This window comes from Anastrepha obliqua, chromosome 1 (assembly GCF_027943255.1).
Source record: "Anastrepha obliqua isolate idAnaObli1 chromosome 1, idAnaObli1_1.0, whole genome shotgun sequence".
Classification (NCBI taxonomy): Eukaryota; Metazoa; Arthropoda; class Insecta; order Diptera; family Tephritidae; genus Anastrepha; species Anastrepha obliqua.
Window position 1 is genome coordinate 136074789 of NC_072892.1, and position 23155 is coordinate 136097943.

Consider the following 23155-nt stretch of genomic DNA (forward strand, 5'->3'; position numbering starts at 1 on the left):
AAGAAAGTAAGTTATAAGAAAGACAATGGCTGTACTCTTTTTCCTCCGACCTGCAAAAAAACACTAGGAGATTTAGAAAATTACGTAGAAAACAACTTAAAGGACCCAACTTGAGTGGAGAAAGCCAGATTGCGTTGAAAGCGCATAACTGCAAGCGACCGAATTAGTAGCGTCGTAAATTAAAAACAAACAGACTCTTGGGTGTGGGCCGCTGAAACGTACTTGGAAAATTCCAGCTAAACGTCAAACTGGGGCATACACAAATAAAACCAAAGCGCCCCCGTGCAAGATGGAGCCCAAGGCGCATTCATTAAAGGTGGTGGCACTAGACCAACAAAAATTTTCTGTACGTTTGACTGCCAAAGCAAAGTATAGAGAAAGTAGAAATAATGAATTCGCCTTGTTTCACTCTGAGCTAACAGCCACATGGACACGGCGAAAGAAAAAAAACAGCACAGCTGATTTACCAACACCACCTTTAATAGATTCGTCTTGGCGGTATCAGTAGAACTGCAGATTTGTTTATTTTCTTACAATTCGGTGACTTGAATATCAAAGTGAACTGCTTTCCAGTTGCAAAAACGAAATATACGCAAAACTTCACTTTCCACGATGTGGAGAATACAAAAAATTCTGAAAACCGCTGCTTCATTTTTGGATAATTTGCAATTGAGTGTCATTTGTACAGAAGATAAATAAACATTTGTGTGCGTGAGTAGATTTATGTATGCGTGATTTATTATGTATTCTTGCCTTTGCACTCACTTTCGCTTATTCTTCCTCTTCTGTTTGTTTGTTTATTTCCTGTATGGACTCGTCTTGAGTAAAATTAAACGCCAAACTGCTGGATATACAAATAAAACGAAATAAAATAGAGAAACTGTAAGTACAATAGATGTAAAAATAATCGATTTCGGGTGTTCTTTGGCAGTTCGGATGCAATATACTCAAGCATTGGTTAAGTCTCGCAAGTAAACTAAACTAATAGCATACTTTTTAGCGGACTCTGTACAGCTTAGCAAATAACCTTTTGTATCAATAATGGCAAGAAATTCATACAAATTTTAAAATAGGATTGCCTGCCTACCTATACAGTGTACCCTCTCTTAACGGACACCTCCCATAAACGGTCACTTTCAATAAACGGAAACTTCCTTCTTCCTTTTCTTGATTGGCGCGATAAGTGCTTACGCGATTTTGGTTGAGTTTAACAAAGCGCACCAGTCATTTCTTTTTCGTGCTTATCGGCGCCAGTTGGACACACCAAAAGAAGCCAAGCTCTTCTCCATGCGGTCTTTCCAACGCAAAGCAGGGTTTCCTCTTCCTCCATCATCACCCGTATGAGAGTGTCGGGCTTAACACTTCCTTCAATACCACAAAAATACTTAGGAACTTTTGCCGCTTTCTCTTTGGACTGGACCACCCTTCCATAACACTACGCAGATACCTTTTCCGCCTACCAACGGTATTTTAGATCTCTAATAAGCGGACGGTTTACAAACTATGCCCTGAGCAATTACTTCAGGAAAACAGGTTTGGGGAAAACAGACATCCCTAATAACAATAGTGGTTGGATCGCAGTGGTTGAGCTTCTACAATCAGTCCAAAATCAGCAGTTGCTCAGTTCTCCAAAGTTTTGAATCTAGTCCCGAACCAAATCTAATTTAATGTCAACGACTATCCAAATTCAGATAATCAAGTTTTTATAAAAGATGAAGATTTAGAAAATATTAAGATATCAATACTGAGATGGCAATTTTTCTCAAGAATCGCTGGCTAACTCTTCAGAAGATGAACTAGTAAATAAAATTGATGGCAAGTTAACTTCTTATAAAGAGGTTTAAGGGGTTGTCTCAATGCAGGCTGGCTGTGCTTGCTTGGCTTCGATAACTAAAGAATTGAAAATATATGAAATGTGAACAAATGACTGCTTTGCTCGAAGCGCTTGAAGTCCGGCGAAGTTTCAAGCAGCTCAATGTTCTATTTGCAGCGCTTTTGACATTAGCAATTTAACACCACTGCCAAGGCGAATCTATTAAAGGTGGTGTTGGTAAGCTGATTTGTTTTTTTTTTTATTTCGCCGTGCACATGGAGCTGTCAGCACAGAATAAAATAAGACGAATTCGATTTTTGTTTTCTACTTTTCCAATACTTTGCCGTGACAATTAAACGTACAAAACATTGTTGTTGGTCTAGTTCCACCAGCTTTTATAAATGCGTCTTGACCACTGCCGTTCATTTATTTTGATTCGGTTTAGCTTCATTTGTCAATTTGAGGCAGATTAAAGAGCTTTTTTTATATTTGCTTCTCAAATGTATTTCAAGAAAATTTAATAAATGTCATTGAAAAGCATAGATGTACTCCTCTTTACCCTTCTTGAATTGTCACTCGGCTCTTGCAAGCTTGCCCAAAGCTAAAAGTGCCCCTGTTTTTGTATAGAATTCGCGCATCCAAAACTTTTGTCGTTGCCGTGATTGGCGTCTTATTTTGTACATTTTTACTATTAAAAGAAAAATTCTCAATATGTTTTTACAGCTTCTGGTATAACATCATGATTCAAAATTGTATTTTGCATTATTGAATATGGCTAACATATCGGTTTCCTTTTTCCTTTTACGAATCATCGGATTGTTATGACAGCATTCAAACCGCCCATTTGGCCATTCAAGTTTTCAAAGCTAAGCAAAGCAAGAATAGCAATCAAAGCCAGCTTGTATTCGATCAATGCCTTTATTCATTGTACAAAATTACAAGTAAACACACTCTTCTTCTTCCTATATTTTGGGAGGCACCCAAGTGTGAGTTTGACAGGCTGACAAGTGTGTGATGGTGTGAGTGCTTGGGATTTTGCTTGAGCATTTTGGCGGAGCTGCTATGCCACAATAGCTTTTTTCTGGTAACATTAAAAAATACAAAAATAAAAATAAATACAAAGTAATAAATTCGACTTGGAAAATTTCCAATATATTTTTAATAAACAAGTGCGTGTATCGTAATTCACATAACAGAAGTGAAGCTTTCAAGGCAGACAAAGAAAGAGGGAGAGACCCGAGAGAGACTGAAAGAGAGAGAGAGGAAGAATGTATATCTAAATAAATTCACAACATTTGCAGAGAATACAAATAGACAAAATTTACAAAAACGGAGAAGAGTCGACCGGTGTAGGTAAACGCCGGACACACACCGTGGCAACAATGCGCACTACTCCGAGCGTTTATCACCCGCACAAACGCAGCGATTCCAGGACCGCAGCAACGGCACAAATTACCGCAAGGCAATACCAATAAATAAGACACCGGAATGGATAGCACTTTATAGTACGCACAAGCACTAGCCAGGAAACGGAAATAAGCACCAAAAAGTAGGCACCAAAAGTGTATCTAAGATATATACAAGGTATAGCTCTCTCTCTCCTTTTCCTCTACGTTATATCTTTTTTCTCTCTCGCGGAATGAAAATACCCAAAACGTTGCATGGCCTTGAAATTTTACCCTCCATTCTCGCTCGTCCATCGACACCTAAGAAGTTTCACTTCAAAAATCTTAGTGTTTTTATTTAGAAATCTCTAAATTGGTACGACATTTCTTAGATTGTATATTACGATTTTCTAGGAAATAAAATCTTTTTTATGGAACCAAGTCACAGAAAAGAGCGTTTTGGAATCAGGTGATCTCAGCTGTGGGCATTTTTTGACGGCCAGCTGAAAGTGTTTTTACTTATGGATCTGTGCAATGCCTTTATTTACCTATAAGAAAAAAACTAAACGTTTTTCCTGCATACCAAAACGACCCCTCATGTGTTGAATTCCTTACAGTCTTGAAATGCGTCTCTAAGATATTGAAATTAAAGAAAAAAAATGGCTAAACTAAAGTTTATGATTTTTTTATATCTTATTTTATTTATTTCTTTTATTAACAAACAAGAGACTTACAGACTATTACATAGGTAGATACAAATTAAGACCTTGTGACCTTATAAGTAACTCCTTGAAAGTAAACTTAGAGTAAGAGAAATCAAAGACGAAGGAAGAAGAATAAGCATTAAATTGAGCTGGCGTCCTTCTAAAAGGAGTATTCATTCCATAAGCAGTTTTAGCAATACCCACAAAAACAATTCATTACATCGGAAAATGCGTGAGCGAACATTAAAATTCATTTTATTGAGCAGATACGGGCAATCCATTGGGCCCGCACAAATATTGCCGACAAAGCACATCGACAGGAGAACACGCCTAAACTCTAAGGACATTAGGTTTATTAATAAGCAACGAGGTCGATAAGACGGAATGGGATCAACGAATTTCATCGAGCGCAAAGGAAACGCACAAAAGCTCTCTGAACAAACTCTAATCTATCTATAAATATAGACTGCATGAATACCGCGTATTCTAACCAGGACCGAACTAAGGACGAGTACAACAGCGTGAATATTTATTGAATATTTATCTAACTTGTGACCCACGGAAGCTACTGACTACTCACTGTGGAAGGCAAAAATTCCGAGTCAAAGTGCGGAAGTAGACTCAGACGTCAACGAATTTCCTCAGCTCCATTTCAAATGGATTTTCCGACTGTACGATTTACCTGGAAAGAAGTTAAATACGCAGCAACCAAAACTCTTAAAACCAAAAAGGCACCAGGTTACGATCTAATAACTAGTAAGATTGTAAAAGAACTGCCCATATGTGGGTGGAAATTCCTCACCATTATATTTAACGCGATGATCAGATAGGAGTATTTCCGAATTCAGTAGAAGGTGGCTGAAATCATCCTTATACAAAATCCAGGAAAGACTCCGAGCGCGGTTTCCAATTACAGGCCAATAAGTCTATTGGCTGTTGCCTCTAAACTTTTCGAAAAGCTGCTTTTAAAAAGGATAAATCCAATAATTGCGCAAAGAAATCTCATTCTAGCACACCAATTTGGTTTTCGTAGGTATTATTCCACCATAGAGCAAGTTAATTGTGTGTATGATTTCGCTAGACAAGCGTGAGAAGAAGCGGCATTTTTAGATATAACGCAACCCTCCGATAAAGTCTGGCATGAAGACCTGCTATATAAGTTGAAGCAGGGTTTACCGCAGAACTGGACTTGGATACTTGGAAAATAGACATTTTCTTATTAAAGTAAACAACGAACCCACTAACCTTCACGCAATTAGAGCAGTTGGACCACAAGGAAGTGTTCTAGGCCCTGTCTTGTACACTTTGTTTACGGCAGACCTGCCGCTATCAAAGAACACATATACATCAGATGATACTTTGTCATGGCTAGGAGTACCCTTGCCTCAATTGCTTCTAATTACCTACAAGAAAACCTTAACAGTGTAAGCGATTGGATGAAAAAATGGCGAATAAAAGCTGACGAAAGTAAATCGACGCAGATAACATTCACACTTCGAAACGGCTCATATCCGAAGGGATGGCCTACAGCTCCTTCGTCGCATTCTCTTTGATCTCCTCTATCGACTGAAAGCTCCTTCCACGAAGGGGTAACTTCAACTTGGGAAACAAAAAGAAGTCGCACGGGGCCATATCAGGTGAATACGATGCTTGCACGGTGGTATTTATAATACTTGGTGTTTTGTCAAATAATCCAGCACAATTTGGGTTCGGTGCGATGGCGCTATATCATCATGCAAAATCCAAGAATTGTTTCCCACATCTCCCGCCGGCCAGGCAGACACTGGCGCTAAAATGTGACAGTGCTATCAACACAAGAAAAAAATATGGAGCGGTTCCAACGTGCGCGGTTCGTTTAAATTAAACATACCCGGTACTTTCTGGTCATAGGGTAGGTTATATGATTTTCATTATTAAGTAACGAGCTCCACTTGGAGTGCTTCTACCCAACTTGGACTGGTGTTTCAAAGCTCCATATTTCCTCCAATTAATTGGGACGAAAATCAGTTTATTTGATTCCTATTGTAAGCAGTTAAAAGGATTTATGAAATTTAATAGACAGCTGTGAGAGTCTACGAGTTTTTATTTGAATAAAGTAGACACATTTGTCGGCTGATTTCAAAATCTTACTGCGGTAGGTTAACTTGCGGTGGAAGCCACTCTCCGTGAGGGTGTATGTAAAAGGGCGCACTTAGGCCATTAGGCCTACTGGATACCACTTGCTTGGATTCAAGTTTGCACCTCTAACTCTAAATGTGTTGAATCCACTGCGTCTCTCTAAATACACATGAAATACTGTAAATGGTTGCGGCTCTAAGTCTGGACAGTGATGGCGCGGTTTGATACAAACGATACACCCTTCACTACCTACGCTTTCCTACAGATGTGACAGAAGTCATTAGAGGGAACCCATGGTAGGTGGATAGAATAGTAGGCGTAGCAGTCGGTCTTTAAACCAACTTACTTAGACCGTTTTGTCCATCCATTGTGATATCACAGCAGCAGTTCACCTGCTACTCCTCATTAAACTGTTTTGTTTTAAGTGCAAATCCCATTGATCTGGCTGACACTTAAATCCCTAAGGTCAGCAGAGTCATTTAGAATCGATGAGCCAAAGTATCTGAACCTAGTGGCATGCCAAAGAAGATGTCTTCTCCTCATTCTTGCAGCTTCTGTAATAGTCGGAATGAGCTAAGTTCAAGCTTTGAGCATGTCGACCTAGGAGAGAATTACCTGTGATCAACGCAGCTAACATGGAGATGTTTTTTCTTAACCAATTACATAGCACCTCTGAGCGCCTGACGTCCGATTTTGGCCAAATTCTTTTTGTAGCATTACTTGCCAGACTATCAACCCATGTCGTGTTGGCGGAAGTGACAATGTTTCTTGGACCTCGCAGTTTGTAGGTAGAGAGGGGTATACCAACAATATCCATATCAAGAGGGAGGCAAGTAGTAGTGCCCTCTCTCGCCTTATAATTCCCGATATGTCATTACAGCATGGCACCCATATCAAATAGATGCGAAAATATCTCGTTAAGAGTTGCCCAGCATTTGCGAGCTATGATGGGGTTAGTGACAACTCGCTTCGCTATCGGAGTAAACATAGATTTCTCTGAAGGTAGTCACATTTTTGCCTAACCAGACAAGTATAATACTCAGTAATGGCTAAAATTTCAGCCTGAAATACGCTATAGTGATAGGAAGACGGGCCGAAACATATGTAATAACCTATTCAAGTATGGTAAGTAAACCCAAGCTCATTCCATGTGTTTCCATTAGGCAGTGCTTGCCGATCACACCAACAACTGCACTAATGGAAGGTCGGTAAAGAAAGATAAGGGCCACCTTGGCCTATTTTCATACATTCTAAGCCAAACGTGTCTATGTAGTTCCTTGCAAGTGGGCTCCCTGAGCCATCTATTACTAACCGCTACACCCAATAAAATCGAAAGCATTGAATTTTGTAGCCTCTTGAAATTAACACTTTTGACTCACAAATAAATAAAATTACGCAAATTCAATTAACTTGCAATTATGCACAACTTCATCATAGCAGGAACAAAAAAAAATTAAATATTCAACCCACCTACGCGCCGCACTCTCTCGCTCCGTATGTTTTTATATAACCCGCAGTCTTGAGGTGATTATTACTTACCTCTCCCACGAAAGTCGACGTGGTGCTTCGTCCATGCAGCTGCCCCTACCATCTGAGCCAACACCATCTTTGGAAGCAGCACCAGCCATAATTGGTAGGAGATTGTTTGTAGCCGCGTTGGTGGCGCTATCGCCATGCGGTGACGCAGCTGTTGTTAGCCTTGAGGCGGACATACTCGGCTGATGTAACAATTTAGCCAAACGACGTGTCAACGCTGTGTTGGTTGTGCCGCTGCCCGTTGCCTCACCACTAACACTGAAACTGCCACTTCCGACACCTTCAGGCGTTGAAGGGTGTTGTGTCTCAGCAACGCCACCCATTGCAGACGTAACCGCAGTTGTTGACGTATTGCTGCTCACTTGCTGTTGGTGTTGTTTGTGTTGGCTTTCGTGGATGGCACTACCAGTACTGCGTTTCTTCGCCGCCAAGCGATACGCGCGTGCGGCCACAACATGCGGCGCTGGTATTCTGTAAATATTGACAAAATTCAAAACCATGAAAGGCATTAGGCCAAAAGCAAAACGAAAAACCAAAAAAAAAAAAATCATAACAGGTTAGTACGACACTCGAAAATTATATTAGCTTCGAGGTTATTTTATTTACCTTAGCAACAGTGATCCATCGGCTGCCTGGTACTCGAAATCCTCGCAGGTTGGCATCAGTAAAGCCGCATCGGCTACTTGTGATCCCACGATCGGTGTGCCGCTAACGCTAGCGCTAGTGCCTGTGTGGCTCATAGTGCTGCCCGATGATTTGCGACGATAGACGCCCATGTCATCTTTTGGCAAATTCAACGATTTTATATTCACCATATTGTTGTTGTTATTGGTGGTGTAAGCAAGTGTAGTTGGTGCTTGGCGGGTAAGTAGGGACCAGCGATTGGTGCCGCCACCGCCGGTGCTGGTGCCACTGCCAGATTTGGTATCTAAGAGACCGCTAGAGCGCTCGTCTGCTTGATGAAGGCAGAAATACGTTAAGAGAGAGAAGGAGAGATAGAGAGAAAAAGAAAGAGAGAGGGAGATAGAAAGAGAGGGAAAGAGAGAATGAGGAATGTTTTGCGAAATTGTATATGAGAAAAAAAAATTTATGAAAAAAAGTGTGTGGAAAAGTTGCAAATTTTTTGTAAGCATAGGACAAACTAATTGTATTTATTCAGCCGCAGAACAATTTTGCGATAGAAAAATTCAAATAGACATATACAGTGGCGGTCAAAATAACAGCAACCCAAGTTCTGACTAAAGCACAAAATTTGTTTTATAAAAATATATTCGTACTACAAACAAACTGTGTAATTCAAAATTCGAAACTTTGTAGAAATTAAAAAAAATTAAAATTTTTTGTAAGAATTTTTTGGGTATGCAGTTTTGTAGCCCATTCAATTGTGCAATTTCAAAAAGGCTGCAAATTCAAGTGGATTTTTGATTTTTTTGTTGATGGTGTCAGCATTTTCTTCCATAAAACGAATGCACCATTTTATATGGAAGAAAATTCATTAAACCAAAAAACATTCCACAAGTCAATTGAAGTCACTTCAAACTTGCATAATTTTGCACCAAAATTGAATTTACTACAAAAATTAGCGCCCACAATTTTTTCCGAAAATTCTGACTCCAAATTGTGAAATTTTGATACAGGTTAGGTTAAGTAGTGATGGCTGATCTGTAGAAAGATCTCACTTAGACATCTAGCGTCCATTGTGTTGCCAGTGCTATGTACTTGGAGTCGAAGATATCATTTTTTGTGTAATTCTAAAAGCACGACTTCGTGAGTTTTAACAAGCCGTTCAGCCTTTTGTCAGCAATATCCTTCAAGAGCGAAAAATATTTTGGTCCTAGGCACATTTGTCGAGTCCTAAAAAGAGCAGGGCAGTGGCAAAGTAGGTACCCCTAGCATTCGCTTCATTGCATTTGTAGCACGTATCGCTCTGGACTATTCCCATTTTGGCTGCGTGATGTGGGATAAGACAGTGTCCCATCAGTACTCCAACCAATATTTTGCAATCTTAAAGTTTGTAGTTTTCGTATTAAAGTCCTTAGCACAATTCTGTTAGTTTTTTACGAGGTTGAGTGTTCCCATATCGACTGTGTAAAGTTACTTGCTCATTTAGTTCCGCAAGGAATTCAGAGAGGAGAGTGATGGGTATATGTCTAACATGGTGAATCTTAGGCAGACTACTTCCCTTAGAAAGCTCATCACCTCTCTCATTTCCTTCTATTTCTTTGTGTCCTGGTATCCAGTATACAGTGACCTTCTCATTTCCGCAGAGCTCATCGATTTGGGATCTGCACTGGTGAATACATTCCGAGTAAGTATAAGGAGCCATAATTGTTTTAATAGCCGCTTGGCTATCAATAAAAATATTTGTCCGAGTATTGGGACAATTCAACTAATTTTGTTACGGCATAGATTTCAGCTTAAAGTATTGGAGATCAAATTGCGTGCAAAAGACAGAAGCTCCCACTCTGACCGCCGTCCACCTGTAAAAAAATTATATGAGTGGTATGTCAATTCTAGACCTTTCTGCCATCCATTTTGTTCTATAATGATGCTAGGCTTTTTGCGAAATTGAAATCGTGGAATTGTATAGTCTAACCTTCCAGAACCCGGAATGTTACCGAGACCAGAAAGCCTCTGTGAAAACTATTCCGACATCTTCTGTCTTGGAGCCGATCTTTTGGCTGAGTTTCTTACTACTATTTGGATTGGATGGACGCATTAGATCGACATCATCGGTCATGCTAAGTGGGATGTTACCGCCGCTTTTACGGCTATTGAAAAGGAGTTCGCACGATTGGACCTGACGGTAACCAGAGCAAATCCAAGTATAAACTAGCGTCCTGCAGGAAACCACAGACCGAAGTTAACAACTATAAATTCGATGTGGTCAAGGACTTTGTTTATCTTGGTTTCGCTATTACCAGCAACACCGATGTCAGTCTTGAAATTAAACGAAGGATAACCCTTGCCAATAAGTGCTACTTTGGGCTAAGTGCGCAATTGAGTAGTAAAGCGCTCGCTCGACGAACAACAACGAAAACAACACTCTACAAGACGCTCATCATCCCGGAGCTTCTCCATGGCACTGAAGCCTAGAGAGTAAAACAATCAGAAGCTGCTGCTCTTGGAAAGTTCGAGAGGAAAGTACTTTGCAAGATTTTTGGCTCTGCTCACGTAGATGACGGTTACGAGATGTATGAGCTTTACGGAGATATTGGCAAAGTCTAACGAGCCACCCTGCCGCAGCTAAGGTGGCTGGGTCATGTCGTTCAAATGCAAGGAATTGCTCCGGCGAAGAAGATGTTTGAAACGATAATTGGGGGTCGATGGCGCAGAGAACGTCCTCGTGGAAGGACCAAACAGAAGATGACCTGGCTTCTCTTGGCTTAAGAAACTGGATAAGGTGGGCGGAAAACAGAGACACCTAGCGAGACATTAGTCGGCAGACTGCAACTCGATAACCGGCTGTTACGCCCAATTGTATAAATAAGTTTAACTGGATGGCAGTTGAGAATTCTTTCTTTGTCGCTGTTGGAGCTATGCTCATAGCGCCGGTTACACATATTCCTGCAATCCTTTGCTTTCCAGTCTTTTAAGGTAAGTCACTTTATCGCACGGCGTCCGCCGTACTAACGAACCATAAAGTATTATTGGTCTAATAACGGCCATGTTTATCCCATGTGTGAGTCGAGGAGATAAGCCCCAAGTCTTACCTGCATGCGTATACGGCATTAGGAGGTTCTCATCCGAGGTTTTGTATATCTTGGGGGGGATTTTTAAGTGGCGGGTCCCAAAACCAGCGCACAACCAGCTATTCTGGAATATTTCACCTTCTCACGTTAGCTCACTCCTGAACAGGTGTTCGGAAGCTACCCAGAGGACAATTGGACTAATCCAGGGAGTTGTAAGCTGCTTGAACCATAGGCAGAAGAATCGTCTTGGCCAGTCTGGAAATCCAACGTAGAATCTCTCTTGCCAACAAGTGCTACTTTCGACTAGGTCGGAAACTGACTTGTACAGTCTTCTCTCGACGAACGAAACTAACACTTTATAAGGCTCTCATCATGCCCGTCTTAATGTATGACGCAGAAGCGTGGACGATGACAACATCCGATGAAGCGAAGCCTGAGAAAAATTCTGCCTAAGATTTTTTGATCTTTCCACGTTGGCAACGGCGAATATCGCAGGGGATGGAGCGCTGAGCTGTATGAGCTTTACGACGACATAGAGATAGCGCAGCGATGCGACACAGAATACGGCGGATGCTGAAGGACTTCTTATTCGAGCTCTTGAAGTGCGGCTTTCACGACTTGTGCAACATGAGGCCTGGCGTTGTCGTGAGTATGGTTTGACTATGTCGATCGGTCATTTTAGTCGAATAGCCTCATTCGCGCGGTGTAGCGGTGTAGCTGGGCAATGTAGAGCTCCTTGTTGGCTCCGTGGCATTCTTTTCGAGAATTTCCCAGTGCACCATGCCTTCCCAGTTCCACCAAACAGATATCATGACACATATCTTCTTTGGATGAAGATCCGGCTTGACTCTAGGCTTTGGCGTATCTTCTGGAGCCACCCACTTCTTTCTTTGCTTCGTATTGATGTATAAGCACCATTTCTTCTCTCCCGTGACGATACGGTACAAAAAGCGCTGTTTATGATCGTGTGTTGCTCGATGGCGAGATGCTGAGAAGAAATTTGAAGGCGACTTTCTTTGTTTTTTCATTGAGCTCGTGAGGTACCCAGACTCCAACTTTTTCGGTAAATCCCATTGAATGAAAGTGATTGAGAATCGTTTTATGATCGCAGTTCCTTTTTTTTCGCCAATTCACGACTGCTCTTCTTTAAAAGTGATTTGAGACGTTCTTCATCGCATTCATAAGGCCTTCCGCTGCGGGAGGTGTCATCGACGCCAAAGTCGTCATTTTTGAACTTTGCAAACCATTTCCATGCTGTGGACTCGTCTATGACACCTTCTCCATCCATATCGCTAATGCCACGGGCTGCTTCGGCAGCTTTTTGCCTCGAAAAGCAAAGAAGAGTAGGTGTCGAAAATGTTGATTTTTGCCTCTAGATTCTCCATTTCTAAGCCTAAAAACTATATTAATAAAAAATTAAATAACTCAAAAATACAATTTACATACACAGTTTTGTAGAGCAGAAAGCGTTCCATCGAATGAATTCTTACCCTTTGCCAAACAGCTAACAAATCGGTGGAAAAACAATATATAAAAACGCTATGGGCTTATTCCCCAACCCAATAAATACAATGCAAATGTATATACTATACATACAACAAAAAAAATAGTCAAAACTTGCCAATATGTCTCACTTCTATTAATTTGTTCGCATCTGTACACATACATAACCACGCAACTATCAGCATTATAAAGGAGGGCCCAATAATAGATGGAAACTAATTTTGACTAAAGAAAAACAAAAAGTAACTAAACCAACACATAAACTATTATCGTTGCACTTGTCAAGGGCGATCAGCTCCTGTGTGCCGCTTCAAGTGTAACTATAATTGAATTACAACTAAGTAATAGCAGCAGCATCTACTGGCTCTGCGGCACAACACGAAATCGTTGCTCTTCCACTTCAAGTCGACAATCCCGCTGCTACACACCTACACATCTATACTTTGTAATTATTCCCACAACTTTCAACTACGTGCATACATATGTAGGTATGCTTGTGTATACCTCTCAAGAGTCCGTGAAATGTCGTGACAGTCAGTTAATTATTGGCAACAGGCAAGGGTAAACTTTTGCATCCAGCCCACTTACTATGCTCATGCAAGTATTTGGGAAAAGTTACATTCTTCTTCGCTACTTCGTTACCTCGCTAGTTGTTTACTTTTATTAGTTAAATTACTGAATTGAAGAGAGGCATCGACGTTTTATCCTTTGGCCTGACTACTCACACGAATATGCCAGAAGGAACACAAAATTTGGTAGGAATAAATTAAAGCAAATAAAAAGGAAAGTTACGTGGGACAAACGTCAACAGTTATGCGCGGAGGTGAATGGATGGATAAGCCGTAAGGTATACAAAGTGTGCAAAGCTTTGCGCACCCACGACCTCTACATCTTGGTTTTTGCATGCACAAATTTAGCCAGCAAATGGAGATTGCGCAAAAATTTACCTAAAAATAAATGCAGCTTTTCGTGGAATTCTAGCAGTGCCTGCGAAGTTGAAAGGAGAAAATGTAGAAGTAGGTTGATAGAAGAAAATTTCTCTATATCTTACATACCGAAAAGTTCTGAGCCAAACGTACTTGCGCTAACCCTAATGCCTAGCCCGTTGAGCTCACTAATTGCGAAATATCCAGTTAGTACAAAAGCCGAGTACTTCAATGATACTGTGAAATGCATTGCACAAAGTAAGACAAAAAAAGCGAATGACGCGTCCTTCAAAATTGGAGAGAAGAGCACTGACAAAGTGAGTGGCTTTCAATATCTTCGAAGCCAATTCACGGCAGATGATGAATGCAAAAGTGATGTTTTCACAAGGCTGCAATGCATTTGCTAGTCTCCAACCAGTGTGGCTGTCCAAACAAATCAGTGCATACCCAACTTCGAGTATTTAATTGAAATGTTAAGTCTGAAATTCTCTATACTTGTGAAACATGGTCGATCAGCAGCAACCGTTCAAAAGCTGCAAGAGTTTGTACACCGCAGCCTGAGCTACATCCTGCATATTTGGTGGCTAGACAATTGGATATCGAACACCGACGATGCTAGCAAAAACCACTCGCGCAAGATATCAGAGGGCGCAAGTCGAGATGGTTCGGCCATACACTACGCAAGGGAGGCACGGAAATCAGCAGGTACACACTAAGCGGGAATACCCAAGGTCAGTGGAACCGAGGTAGTCCTAGGGGCTTATGGCGTCGTTACGTCGAAAGTGAAATATAACATGGTTTGACAGCAAGTAAACGCAAAAGCAGGGAACAGAAAGCAGTGGAAAAAATTTGCTTTGGCCCTAAAAGATCAATGGTTTCGTTGCTTGTGTGGCACGTAACGCCGTCTTGTTGAAAATAAACATTGTCCAGATCATTACCATCCTGTGTATTTCGCGGACCTCTATTTCGCTGTGAATTAATTTGACAGAATGGGCAGCGGAGCTAATGTAATGCTAGATTTTGGTTTATATATTTTTTATTTCGTTATAAGAATTTATTTCTTCTTATTATCAGTTGCATTTTCTGCGGTGTTATATTAACCTGGGTGCTCTTTTCTTCGACAGCCGGGGGCAGTGCACCAACCTAAAGCCCATCAATCCTCTCCATAACATCAACAGCTCTGGCTGACGTATTATTCAATCAACCTACCTGCCCAAGTTTTAATTTCTGTTTACGAATCTTCGCTATCTTAACATTATCTTCTTAGTTCACCCATACAGCTCATCTCTATTGACGTCACGACCAAGTTACGGTCCTTTCCATCCTACTCCAAGTTCCACACTTTATCCTTTTTGGTTGCGCTCAAAAACTCCTCACGCCATTCGACAATTAGCAACGAATTCAAATTTCCCCTGAGTTTTAAAACCACTGCGACACCAATGCGAAAGAAATGTGTCTCCCTAATGTGCCTACGCCTGCAGCGAGGATTGGAAAGCAAAATTCTAAATAGTTCCAAGGAGAAAGAGTAGAAACCACCAAAGATACTTAATGGGGAAAACTTGGCTGTAAAGTTAATGGTAATTTCTTAGGGATTGCAAAAAAGTTTTACGTATTGATTAGCGTGGTAACCGTTTAAAGGGTTTTGACCGAGTTTAACAAAGCGCACCAGTCGTTTCTTTCTCGTGCTAACCGGAGCTAGTTGGAGACACCAAGTGAAGCCAAGCCCTTCTCCACCTACTTTTTCCTTACTCCGAAGTAGCACTCGTTAGCAAAAGAGATTTTCCGTTGTATTTCAAGGCAGGCATTGTTATCGGGGTTAATGCTGGTACCTAAATAAACGAAATCTCTTACACCCTCGAAATCATGACAATCAACAGTGACGTGGGTGCCGATACGCGAGTGCGCCGACTGTTTGTTTGATAACAGGAGGTACTTCGTTTAATTTAAATTATAAAGCAAATATACCTATTTTGTTATTGTGTTGCGATTGTATTTAGTTTGCCAATGCCATGATGTCTGGATGATTGCACTCGATTGAAACATATTTTTTTTTTTTTGCATTTTAGTTTCGTGTTTTAATAGTCTAGGTTCAGAACATGTCAGCCGACTGTGGAAAAGAACCCTTGAACTTGTAATTATTAGCCCACATGCCAAGCACTCGCACACAAACCTCAACCTCGTTTTGTACTATAAAAAAAGATATCCACCAGATATATGATAAGTGGAGTTAGTTTCAAGTATATAGTACATGGCTTTTGTTGTACTGAACCAACTGGTACTAATTATTTTTCCTTTTGTATCGAATTGAAGCACTATTTCGCCGTTCCTATTAATTTGTACATAGCTGTTTAAATTTAAACCACATCTTATTTCTAAAAACTGCACTCTCTAATAGGTAATCCCAGATGCTACCAATTAGAAGTTCATATGTACTTTTATATTTAAAAGCTCAGCATTCGCATTATCCTTAGAAAAAGCTGCAGTAATTAAAGTCCTTACCAGCTCACATCTGCATCTTTATCCATTCACACAAGCTTCTTAAGTCAAATATTTTAATAACATATTCCGGTACTTACCAAATTGCCGGTCCGTATTAAGCGAGACGACCGGAATGCCGGGCACAATAATCGCTGGCAGGGTGCGTGAGCGCAGCAGAGGGGGTGGAACTTTCCGACCAGAGCGTGCTTGCGATATCAAGGCGGCATTTGCTGCTTGTGTCCTGAAAATGGAACAGGAAAAGAGCACATAAAGAAGTACAGGCGAGAAAGGAGAAAGAAAGAGAGAAGAGAGAAGAACGTGTAGGGAATCGTGAGTGACAGCTGAGAAACGTACATGTATGTAGGTGTGTAAGTAATTACAAATTTAATGTGAGCAAGTGCGTATGTGTATATGTATGTATGAGCACACACATTCACATTCGGTGAAGGTGGCATAATGTGGAAGGTAATTTTAAAGTAATTTGCATTTTAATGTGAAAAATTTCGAATATAAGTTTGTAGGTATGTGTACAATGGACGTGCGCATGTAGCGAAATGAATGGTATTTTTGATGTGTGCACCGAGGAAGGTGAATTGTTATGCTATGTAATTTTCTGAATGCCAATTAAATATTTCCAGTTGGGAAAATTAAAACATACAGGTTGGAGTTGGAAATATTCAGGCTAGCAGAAGGCTATAGAAAAAATACAGGAAGGAGGTTTAAATCAAAATGTCCAAAACATCTCAGAGATGCCGTCACACCAATGCTACATACCATTGGCACGCTCCCACTAACACTATTACAATCCTCCTCCTCGGCTAATTCTACCCTGGGACCACAAAAGTATAACTTCTGGGTAAAGACGCGTTTATGTCCGAAGACACAACAGCTACCTGCGCCCAGGTTCCTCTCCTGCAGAAATATGAAGGTTATACACCGCCAATTACACCCACTGTATCGGTAAAGTTGCGGTAGTGTTATATTAACTCACTACCGTCTTGCCTTCAGTCCGTTACTGTTTTGAGTGTTTCACTCAAACGTCTGTGCTTGTCGCCAGTTCGTCAGCAACTGTCCGCCTTCTCTGTTGGTGCATCGCTTTGCGCTCCCAACTAATGTGGCGAAGTCGCGTCATGATCTTATCTACGAACATTTGGGCTGCCTCCCACTTACTGCTGGTTACGCAAATATCTCGTATGAGGGTGTTGATGACCCTGGGCTTGTTCGAGGATAGCTCGTTCTTCTCTGAAGCGGTTGCAATAAAACATGACGTACTCTATGTTCTCGTCAGTATTCGGGCAGTTTGGACAGAAAGGGCTGTCTGCCAGCTTAAAACGGTGCAGGTATCTCTTGAAACAGCCATGTCCGCGGAGCAACTGCGAGAGGTGATAGTCGGTGTCTCCATGTTTTCTCATTAACACGTGGCATGAGTTTGTGTCATTTTTCTTTACAATCCGTGGGAGGTAACTTCTGTGGAGATTTCGACCTTCCCTTCTTGGGATCTGGCAATATTTCTGTTCCATGAGCTCCATTAGGAGTAGTTTTACTTGTTTTGATCCCTGAATGTTGTTTTCTTTCCCACCTACTCTGCATATCTACCGAGCAGTGCAAGGCTTAAGTCTACATACAGCAGCACATTTTCTTAGAACGTATACAATAATTGAAACAACTTTTGATATTGAATATTTCTTCTTAGCATCAGAAAACATCACACAAATCCACAAAATCGTTTTGAATGATCGAAAAGTGAAGTTGCGTGAGTTAGATGACATCGAAAGATCTCAAAAGTGTTGGCTTTATATTGCATAAGCATTTGACTATGAGAAAGCTCTGTTCGAAGTGGGGGCCGTATTTGCTCATTGTTGATCAAAAACAAGTCAATCGAAGTATTGGCAAAATGGATTGAACTTCGAAATGCTTCCACATCTAGCGTTTTCGTCAGATTTGGCTCTCAGTGACTACTGGCTGTTTGCAGACCTAAAAAAAAGTTCGCCGGAAAGAAATTTCTCTCTAATGAAGAGGTTAAAACTGAAACTCAGGTATATTATTGGTAAAAGATAAATCGTTCTACAAAAGTGGTATTGAAATGTTACAGTGGAGCTGGAATGATTGCGTTGTGCTTGATGGAAATTACCTTGATGCATAAAGCAAATTTTGCACAACAAAAGGTGTTTCGAGACTTTTTAGCCCATGTGTTAGCTAAAAAGTAAACGAATATATTCATTTTATAAATAGCTTTTTCTGAATACTTTTAGAATTTAATAGGTCCACCACCGTCATCACCGTTTAGTAGGCCCGACAACGTTAAAGGCGTCGTGGCATTGATCCTACTAGTTGAGGAAACTCCTCCTACATTATTTGGTTCCATGCCTCCTCCAATTATTTTTTTAGATATTTTGCGTCAGTTATCATACTATACTGTCCCGAATTTTTCCCTCTAAAAGATCCCAAACATGATCTATCGGACATATGCGCAAATGGAAATAGCTCAGTTATACTTTGATATTTATTTTATTTAGTAGTTTTACAGTTTTCAAAACACTTTGCATAGATCGATTTTGGAATCGGCTCCAACTGCTTCTGCGAATCTTTCTTTATTACCTCACTCATACAAAACGTTTTCCTTTTGCCACGGATGATGACAGATGATTGTTGTTGATGTTGTTCTTTGTCAAATACTGAGGACCAATTTTTCAGTACTAATTTAAGAGTGATAAATTTTGTAAACTTAATTTAAGGCTTTGAAATTGGGCGTTTAAACTTAAGCCTTCTTTTTGTTCGATTCGCCATGCGTTTGCGAGTAGCGAATAAATGAAGCAACTGACATAAATAAACATACTTTGGCAGTACTGGATAAAACCTGATAAAAATGATACTTGCTTGGAAGCACTTAATTATTTTTAGTTGGCCTCCGCTCACACAGGAAACTTTTTTTCTTCAGCTTTTCGAATTCTCTTTTGGGGTTGCACGGCAGCTCCGATGGTTGCACTTATATGCTGATTTTTAGTCTATTGCCAGCAACAACATTGAGAAGAACGAGAACACAAAGCATGTTGACTGCGCAGGAGCAACTCGGCGTCTCTCTTCTTTCCTCGTCTGCCCCTCTTCCACAAATTACGAGCTAAAGCAACAAAAGTTGCCCCGTGTGAACGCGGTCGTATGAAATTTGCCCAATATCAGAAAAGAGAGTTGGCAACATTGAAAAGAGTGAGTTACACCAATTTCATGAGGCGTAACCATACTAGCGAGTGGCGAATATTGCTCTGTAACTTTGTTGTTGCTTTCACATGCAAATATTTCATCAAGTGAGCGGAGCTCAAACAAAGCGAACAGAGAAGTGGCGAATCGAAGACGGCTTTAATTTTAGAAAGCATAGCTAAATCAGCACTAAAAAACTGGCGCTTGGTAGGAATAAGCCGGTAGTGAGAAAATCACGAATTATTATTAACTACTTTTACGCCGAGTCTAGGGCGCATAGCGCTACATTAAAAGATTTCCATTGCTGTTGGTTCCTGGATAAAGAAGCAGCATCTTAGAGTGGATAGATCTACGCAAGGCCCGCTTACGCGTGAGTGTTGAGGATTGCACTCTGCCGCCATTCTACTAAGTGAATATTCCACTTTTCAGAAGGTCTGCCTGAGTCATCTCTACTTTCCTTGTTTGATTTCCATATTGACTGAAATTTTGCTTGCTCCGCTTGGTAGAAAATCCGCTTGGTCCCAATACGCGCAAAATGGTGGGAAGAGATCTGTTTACAAAGGTTTACAGTCTGATTGTTGATTCTCATAGCATATGGCGCATTTGGATGAAAAAAAGCCTAATACCATCTGCATAGTCAAGGTCTTGCAGATGCTGATGCACATTGGATGCCACAAAATGCTGCTGTGTTAAGTACCGCGTCAATAAAAATGAGAAATAACAGTGGAAAGAAGACACAGCCTCTTCGACCTCCCGCCGCACAGTGGTCCGACCAGAAGGCGTTGGCGGACAAAATTCAAAAACTCATTTAATTAAGCTGAAAATATATATTTAGGGGTTTTAAGGATCAGTGTTGACGAATCTGACCTTAGTTTTAGCAAATTTTAAATTCATTCAATACTATAAATACATTTTTACTTCCGTAATTAGCTGGTAAGTTCATTTATACATTTTTCACGACCCCAGAGAGTACCACGAGGAGGTTTACGGTAAGGTTATTCTCTCCTAATTTTTTTTTTGTTTTTAGATTTTTTTTATTTTGTATTTTTTTTTATTTTTTTTTTTAATTTTAAAATTTTTTTTATTTTTAATTTTTAATGTTTTTTTTATTTTTAATTTTTTAATTTTTGTTTTGTTTTAGTTTTTAAATTTTTTTTGGATATTTAGTGGTTTTTTTGTTTTTAATTTTTTTTTTATGATTCAGAATCCTCGGTTTCTGATGAGCTGTTTTCTGAGGCTGGATCATTTTTCAAATTTAAAAGCGCAAGAACCTTTTCTGAAAAAAAAAATTTGTTTTTTTAATAAATTTTTTTTTTTTTTAGTTGTCTCTTAATGCTGATGGGGTCTGTGATGTCTTTTTCTGTCTTTTACACATTATTTTTAATTTGCGCAACTTTGCGCAACAGGTTTCAGTTTGAGATCATAGCTGAAATATGTGGCTACATAACACACGTTGATTTCAAGTGGACCGGTGTGGACCACTCGAAAAAATGATCTCTAAAAAAAAACATTTCAAAAAATGTTGAAATTTCAAAAAAAAAAATTGGATTTTGTACCACAACTTAAGAGAATTATTACTGTTTCCGTTAATATATTCAATTATCTTTTTTTTCAATCAAATGGTAATATTTATTTGCAGACATGAAAATGAAACTTTTGTATGAAGTACGATTTGCATACAATTTCATGTTTAAAGTCAAAAAACTACAATGAAAAGTTTTTTAAATTAAGTAATATTTTCAGGAGGTCTGCCTTGAATATTTAAGAAAACATCTGCATTATCAAATTTTTATTTCAAAAATGTTGAAAACTGGAATTTTGTCCGGCCGCCGGACCACTGTGCGCCGTGGGCTTAATTGAGCTAAATAGGGGGCCGTCGTGCAATACTCGGTATTGAAATAGTTTACGATATAGAGCGTTCCAAAAATTTTCATGGAATAAACAGTCGTAGAAATCGCAATAGTCCCGATTTCTGGTTCCAAAAAGAGGTGTTATTTTGATAAAAGATCAATAGTTTCGTTGCTTGTGTAGCGCCGTCTTGTTGAAAATAAACGTTGTCCAGATGAAAACCATCCAATTTCGGTTATAAAAAATCGTTAATCATAACTCGATAGCGCAATCCATTCACCGTACCTGTTGCTCCAGCTTAATTTTTGGAAAAGTAGGACGCAATGACCCCGCCGGACCATAAACCGCAACAAACAGTCACACGTTGAGGATAAAGAGGCTTTTCAACAATAACTCTTGGATTTTCCGAGCCCCAGATCTGACAATTTCGCTTGTTTGCGTGAAAATGAGCCTCATCACTCAAGATGATTTTTCGATGGAATTTCGGATTATTTTCATGCATTTCAACGACCCAATCAGCAAAAACACGACCTTGTTGATGATCGGCCGGCTTGACTTTATAAGCCTTAAGACCCAAATCTTTATGCAAAATATGGTGTAATGACGTTTGTGGAATGCCTAATTTCAAATCACGACGAGAAATGGACAAACCTGGGTTTTCTTCAACACTTTCAGTTACAACAGCATTATTTTCGGCTGTTATTGAGCGACGTGCACGGGTTTTATTCTTCACATCACTAACTTGTCCCAACAGCTCGAACTTTTTCACCGATTTCTGTATTGCGGTGCGCCAAGGTGCTGCACGATGACCCAAAAATATTCGAGTTTTACGAACCGCCTCTGCCAAATTTGCACCATTTTTATGGTGAATTTAAATAATTTCAATGCCTTGTTTAAGTGAGTATCATTCCATTCTTATTAGTGGCGTAGTTTGTGCTTGTCAAATATCAAAAAATGACAGCTTCAAAAGTGACATCTACTGAAATATTACCTGTTATTGGAAAACCCTTTAGTAGGCAGCATAACGCCCATCAACCAAAGCGGTAATAAATATAACATAACATTTAGGTCAATTAGCTTTATAATATTTAAAGTAAAAAAATCAATTATTTAGCGACAGCAAGGCAATGTACTTTTTGAAAAAAATTCGAGTTCGGCATAGCGAAATTCGCAGAGTATGCGGAAAATTAATTTTTTATAAGCCTATTAAGTTTATTTAGCACACTGACACACTAACTATGAGATATGGAATCCTTAAAAAAAGTCATTTCGACAAAATATGTATACGACATACGTGTATAGGTATATGTGTTTTAGGGCGGGTCGATTTAAAAATCGCTCATTGCTCTGTGAAAATCGTCTTCTAGGGATCAAAATAAGAAACTTTGCCGAAGGAACCATACCTCTAGAACGAATTCTGATGTCCCCAATTTGGGTCGGACGAAAAATCCCATTTTGACCCATTTAGAGTGCTCCAATCGAGTCCAAATGTATGACCCCCACTAACTTTGGACGGCCGATCCACCCATGCTAGTGGCACACCCCCTGGAACTCCCCTGGGGGGTTCCCCATACAATCATTTCACAATATCACCATTTTTGGCCTTTACATGAGAAAAGAAACTAGAAAGTTCGACCCAAATTGGGGGACCTCAGAATTCGTTTTAGAGGTATGGTTCCTTCGGCAAAGTTTCTTATTTTGATCCCTAGAATATGATTTTCACAGAGCAATGGGCAATTTTTTTGTCTCCCCACAAATCGACCCGGCTTAATGTGTTTGTATATGTGATGGCATTTAATTTGCTGTGTCGAAGTGAATTTCCTGCTGTGCAATGTCACTCAAACGCAGATGCATTTTTATACGAGTGTTTTCACCCACATTCAGATTCTTTTGCTCCCAACAAGAAAAGCGAGCTTCTGGTTCAGTACTATGCTATTCAGGTGTTGCTTTTGAGAGG

General features: G+C 40.0%; 1 protein-coding gene across 1 annotated transcript in view; it reads right to left on the reverse strand.

Annotated features, from left to right (window-relative positions):
• LOC129237374 (uncharacterized) overlaps nucleotides 1-23155 on the reverse strand; it is a 134066-nt gene that overhangs the window by 66287 nt on the left and 44624 nt on the right. Inside the window, exons 3-7 of the mRNA XM_054872073.1 lie at nucleotides 16254-16396; nucleotides 8163-8508; nucleotides 7905-8027; nucleotides 7687-7814; nucleotides 7560-7626 (exon numbers count right to left, since the gene is read on the reverse strand). Of these exons, the coding sequence (XP_054728048.1) occupies nucleotides 7560-7626; nucleotides 7687-7814; nucleotides 7905-8027; nucleotides 8163-8508; nucleotides 16254-16396 (807 nt within the window). The remainder of the gene's footprint in view (nucleotides 1-7559; nucleotides 7627-7686; nucleotides 7815-7904; nucleotides 8028-8162; nucleotides 8509-16253; nucleotides 16397-23155) is intronic.